Source organism: Panthera uncia, unplaced genomic scaffold (genome assembly GCF_023721935.1).
Source record: "Panthera uncia isolate 11264 unplaced genomic scaffold, Puncia_PCG_1.0 HiC_scaffold_720, whole genome shotgun sequence".
Taxonomy (NCBI): domain Eukaryota; kingdom Metazoa; phylum Chordata; class Mammalia; order Carnivora; family Felidae; genus Panthera; species Panthera uncia.
Window position 1 is genome coordinate 24,077 of NW_026059892.1, and position 5,864 is coordinate 29,940.

At 61.9% G+C, this 5,864-nt stretch overlaps 1 protein-coding gene across 1 annotated transcript; it reads right to left on the minus strand.

Moving 5' to 3' along the window:
- On the minus strand, positions 1 to 5,810 carry LOC125918377 (mesoderm induction early response protein 2-like; the record flags this gene model as incomplete). Its single annotated transcript, XM_049624379.1, has 7 exons — positions 1 to 1,018; positions 1,468 to 1,897; positions 2,771 to 2,892; positions 2,981 to 3,105; positions 5,278 to 5,372; positions 5,461 to 5,579; positions 5,698 to 5,810. Coding segments are annotated over 7 exons (1,026 nt in total), but the record flags the coding sequence as incomplete, so codon positions are not given.
- Positions 5,811 to 5,864: the final 54 nt, after the last annotated feature.

Here is a 5,864-nt window from a genome sequence, read left to right on the forward strand (position 1 = left end):
TGGGCTTCAAATCAAGTTTAATAAATAAAACAGCAAGGGATTCAAGGCAGTTATCACTTCACAGTGTGGTCCTTGGTGGGGTGAGGGAAGGTCGAGGCCAACTCTGCAGACGGGCTCGAGCCAAAACCCTCTCCTGGTGACACCCGGGGGTTGGGGAGCACTGCCCTGGCCCCATGGAGGACCCCACTCCAATTTGTAAACAGAAACATAAATAAAATGAGGAAAGCTGGGAAAGAGAAGGACCGGGCCCCCAAACCATCTTGCTGGGGAGCTTCAACAGAAATATGACCCACGGGGTCAGGGGAACGGACTGGAGCCAGCCCCCTCGGTGCCTTGGTACCAAGGGGGTGGGGGGGGCGGGGGGTCACCTGTCCCCTCGACCCCACCCCCGAGGCTACTCCTGGCTGGAGAGAGGGGGTAGGCAGGTGTGGGGTAAAGTGCGGCTTTTCCTGACGAGGAGAGCAGGGTGGAGGTCGAGGGTGGGCGGGGCCGACATCGAGGTATATGGCTCTGTGCCCCAAGGGGTTTGGCACCGAGTAGCAGCTGCCCACGACCCCCGAGCTGGGGCAGCCTGAGGCCCTGCCAGGTGCAGGGAGACAGAGCCAAGCGGAGGGCCGAGGGTGCCCCGGGCGGAGGCTGCTGGTGGGGCAGCATCCCGCCCCATCTCCCACCTCCCCGATGGGGCAGGGACACCTTCCTCTGCTGGCTAGACGGGGCCGGGCCCTCTGCATCCAGCTGCCTGGCGGGTCCTGCGGTGGGGGCAGCGGCCTGGACAGCACAAACAGTGGTGCTGGGCACTGAGAGCGCCAGTCTGTGTGTGAGGAGGGCAGGGCAGCGTCCCAGCCACCGCTCACCCCCGTCCTTGACGCGTTCTGAAGCAGAGGCGGCGTGACCCGGGACCCACGAGGAGGGGAGGGGTCGGGAAGACTGGCAGAGGCAGGCCCCGCGGTGGCCCCGCGTCCTGTCCGGGCCACACGTGCCGCCCACGGCCAGAGCTCAACACGTCATCACGTTACAGCTGCAGGGGAGAGACCGAGAGAGGGTGAGGGTCAGTCCAGTCCCACCGAAGGCACGGCCTCGGCGCCGTGGGCTGAAACCGTGGCTCCCGACCTTGCCGCCCCCAGCAGACCGTGTTTTCACTCGTGCTGGCTGACAGGCTCCCCAAGGCAGCACTGTCCTTGGCGCCTGGGGAGGGCTGGTGGCCGGGGCAGGGGTGGGAGGAGCCTGGCACTGGCCCCGTTTGTACCTTTTTGGGTTTTGAACCATATGAGTGTATTACCTAGTCAAAAAAATAAATAAGCCAAATTAAAAGTAGAGAATAAAAGTAAAGAAACCAACAGAGCCTGCTCCACATGGCCATGCCATCCTCGGGCCCTCGGGGCACATCCCTCCCCTCTCCAAAGCTCAGCCTAAGGCTGGGGGACACTCCAGCTGGGCATGGGGACCCGGGGCAGGGGCCGCACTCACTGTGACAGGGGCTCCGAGTGCAGCCCGGGGGCTGGGCACGCTGGGTGGGCGGCCAGGAAGGGATTCACGTCCCCAATGCCGATGAGTCCAAACTCAGTGACCGACAAGGACACCTGTGCTGGGGCCACAGCCTCCTCAGACTCTCCATTCATATCCACGTGGCTAGAGATGAGGGGCAGCTCCTCGGGGAGGGCCCCCGGCAGGGCCAAGTCCACAGCCAATCTCGGGCTGGTGCTGGGCTCCGGAGTGGCTGTGGCCGGGGGGTAGAAGGCTGGTTCGGCCAGGGCTGGGGGCCGCCTGGGCAGGGGCACAGCTGGGGGCGTGTCCAGCTGCTGAAACGGACAAGGCCCTGGCTCCGAGGACGGGAGGCTGTCGGAGCTCTCCCCAGGCTCACCAAGACTGCCGGCCGCGCTGTCTACGCTCAGCGGCTCTGCGGGGGAGAACACAGCTGAGGCCGGGCCCCCAATGGCACCCCACACCAGCCCTCCTGGGACCCAGAGCCATCCTGGCTCAGGTGCACTCAGTTAAAATCACACTTATGCCTCCTACAACCTGTGCAGGGCTCCTGCCCAATCTTTGCGGGGCCCAGCAAAGCCTGTGGACCCCTCTGCAAAAAGGCGTTTTCATGCAAAGACAGAAAATACATACAGACACAAAGGAAACCGGTCGTACTGAAACTGTGTGCCTGGGCAACCTGCCCTGGGAAGTACTGACCCCCATTTTTTAAACCAGATCAGAACGAAACAGGTTCAAAGGAAAACGCCTGGATGCAAAGTACAGCTAAACATGGAATTTGAGAAACCTTTGTGCACAGGTTCATGACGAGCAGTCCCGGGGGGTAGGTAGATGTGGTCCCCCTTTCAGACAAACCATGAAACCTGCCAGATTCAGGAACGAGGGACGATCTAAAGCCCACAGGACCACAGGCTCCCAGAACCAAGGTCCCCACCGTTATCTCTGTGGCCTCTGTCAGAAACTCAGTCCTGAGCCAGACCCTGTCTTGCTCTCGTGTGGCCCTAAGCCCAGGATGCCAGAGAGGCTTGGACACCCATCTGACCTCCCACATGGCACCTGGGGCCTGCAGAGGGGCCCCCACTTCAGGCCGTGGGGCACAAAGTTCCCCTCCACGTAACAAGTCCCCACGGTCACTCGTGCATGTGGCTGCCCACGTATGGTAACGTACTGGGGTAGATGGGCACCGGCTGGCTCCCCGAGCCCAGCCCTGAGAGCTCCTGGGGCCCATGTCAGGGCACCAGTGAGGAGGGGGCTCCCCCAAGAGCAGGGACCCACCCCGTATTCTCACCTGTGTGCATCCGTGCCAGGGGGTCCTGCTCAGAGCCCAGGCTGTCGGCAGTAGGGGGCAGAGGCGGTGAGGAGTGGGGGCGGCCATCAGGGTCACTGCTGTCCAGGTCCTGGTCTACATCCCTGTGGGGGGAGCATACGGTGAGGGGCTGTGGGAGACACAGCCTCAGGTGGGAGGTGTCCGCCTGGGATGCCCACCCCCGGCACGCACGTGGCTCCGGACGGGCCGTATTTCCTCCGGCCCAGCCTCGTCTGCTGCGAGAAGTAGTCGTAGCGCTCGGACTTCTTCCACAGGTAGTAGTACTCCACACATTCGCCCACGGACCGCGTGCGTACCTGCGAGCGAGCCCAGCGGTCACCGTGGCCCCCAGACCCCACTGTCCTCACCTGCCAGCCCCTTCTGCCTCCAGAACAGCAGGGACAGGTCCTGGCCCCTGTCGCTCCTGGACAAAGCAAGACTCTGCCTGCAGCCCCCATCGCCTGCTTCCAACCCGCCCCCGGGGGGCATCCCCTCTCCTGAAGCAGGACGGCGCCCCATCCCACCACCTAACTGGTGTGGAGCCAGAACCCCATTACTCACCCCAGATCCACACATCCAGTGCCCACCTCCCTCACTCCAGACCACTAGCTCCCAAAGGCAGCGGCATCCACCTTGTCGCCCAGCAGAGAGGGGAGCAAAGGTGCTGGTGCAGACACAGGGACGGAAGCCTGCTTTTCCCACCAAGTGCAAAGGGTCACGAACAGCAGGGGAGAGCTGCCCACGAGTGCAAACCAGACACCACTAAGGCACACGCCACGGGTTCATGAACCCAGCTCAACACCACAACAGGGAAAAGCGAAAATAACTTTGTGTGTATGGTATCCCGGGAAGGGAAGCACACAAATACGTCTGGCGGGGAGCTGGACCCTCCACTTACAAAACCTCTCGTGGGGAAGAAAAGTCACAGGAATGAAATGTACAACCCAGGGAACATGGTCAACGAAGCGTAACAAGGTTACAGAGCAACAGAAAGTGACTATGTTACTGGCGTGAGTGCTGACTGATGCACAGAACTGTCCAACCCAAAACCAATAGGATATCACGTGCCAACTATACTTGCGTTAGAAACAAATGTTTAAAAACCCTCTCTTGACAACACAGGGCATCTTCCCACTTTGGAGGACCAGCCCACGGCAAGCCCAGGGCTGTGCCTGCAGAGGGTAATGGCACCAGAGTCCACACCACTGTTGGCCAAGATGAGGGACCAGACACTGGTGCCCAGGATGAGTCTGGAAACCAGCAGGGACAGGGGCACACGTAGATGGTCTCATCTTCTCAGTGAGACCCCTTCGCACACCCATCTTGCCAGGGGATGAAGTCCTATGCAATCTTCCTGGGGCCAGATCCAGCAAAAACTGGAAGTGCCCGGAGAAGGAGGCCACAGCCGGAACCAGGGTGGGCAGGCACGTGGCTGACGGCACGCAAAGGAAACAACGGCACCGTGCCGACTGCCGTGCTTATGAGAGCGGCCTGGGCTGTGGTGAAAACGCAGTGAGCAGGGAGCCGCATCAGGCCACAGGGCACAGATGTGACAAGAGAATCAAGCACTGCCTGTCACAGCGCTGGGCATGGTCAGCTGAGCACCATCAGCCCCCTGACTCTCCACAGGCCCCTGGCCCCCAGCAGGCACCTCATTCACTCCAACCTCCCGAGAGAAGACGCCGAGGCCCGAATGCGAGCCTGGCCTCAGCCAGGCCCTTCTCTACTACGTACGTCCCCATGAGCAGCGGGAAGGAGCCACACTAGTAGCCCTAGACAGAGGACAGCAGACTGGATGACGGGTGAGGTAGGGGAGCCACGGTGAGACGGAGCCACAGGCATGTGCCCAGGTAGATGTCCCAGGCTGCACACCAGCGGGGCCAAGGCTCTGCCAAGAGGTCAATCTGGGAGTCGTGACGCACGAAGCCACGGGCAGATGGCATCACCGAGGGATATGCAGGGACCAGCAGAGACCCAGGCCTGGGGGGGGAGGGCAGGGGAACCTGGCACTCGGCTGTGCCCCTGTTCATGACTGTTTGCCGTGGGTGGGTCCTCTGAGGAAAGCAGAGACCCTCAGACCGCAAGGCAAGCGGCGGAGGGTGGAGTCCAGGCTGGGGGTGGGCACCACACCAACCAACAGGCTCTACTTCAAGGAACAGCAGGGCAGTACCGAGGAATCGCGAGCGGACAAGACTGCTAGAGTCCACCTCGAGGCAATGTCTCTCCCCAAACTGGAGCCTTCTCTTGGGGACTGGAAGGTGGCCCAGCAAACGTCAGCAGAGGAACCAGAGCAAGACATCAAGGGACGTGTGGCAAGCCAGAGGCAGGCGACAGGGCTTCAGCCATGGCTCAGAGGGGCCCGCCCTGGGCCTGGTGAGTCTCAAGCTCGCTGGGGGGTGAAGGCGACGTGCCTGGGCTCCCAAGCCGCTCGCAGCCCCAAGGTGTAGCTGGTGGAGCCCCGGCGGGAGCAGGGCAGGCCACACCCTCACCTTGTTGGCCTGGATCAGGTGGAAGTTCTTCCCGTGCACTCGGAAGCCATGCTCAAAGTTCCTGCACTCCTCCTCGCTCCAAGCACAGAACCCATCTGCAAGCAGGAGGGAGGGCACAAAGGCATCAGCAGTGCCCAGGACGTGACAAGAGAGAGAGCGGGAAGAGCTGGCGTGCACACTCACCTCGGATCACCTTCACGTTGAATCGCAGCCTCCGCAGAGCCTCCTCTGCGTTGAAATTGCATTTCACCAGCTCATAAAGTGCCTGGGGGGAAGCCACGCTCACTCTTCCAACCTGCCCGCTTCATCCCACCCAACCTACCCCGGAGTAACAGCCAGGGACGTTCACACCGCCACCGGGATGGGGAATGTCAGGGACGTTCACACTGCCAACAGGGTGGGGATATCGGGAGCACTCACACCCCCATCGGGATGGGGATACCGGGAGCACTCACACCACCACTGGGGTGGGGAATGTCAGGGACATTCACACTGCCACCAGGGTGGGGATATCGGGACCACTCACACCCCCACTGGGGCGGGGATACCGGGAGCGCTCACACCGCCACCGGGGTGGGGAATGTCAG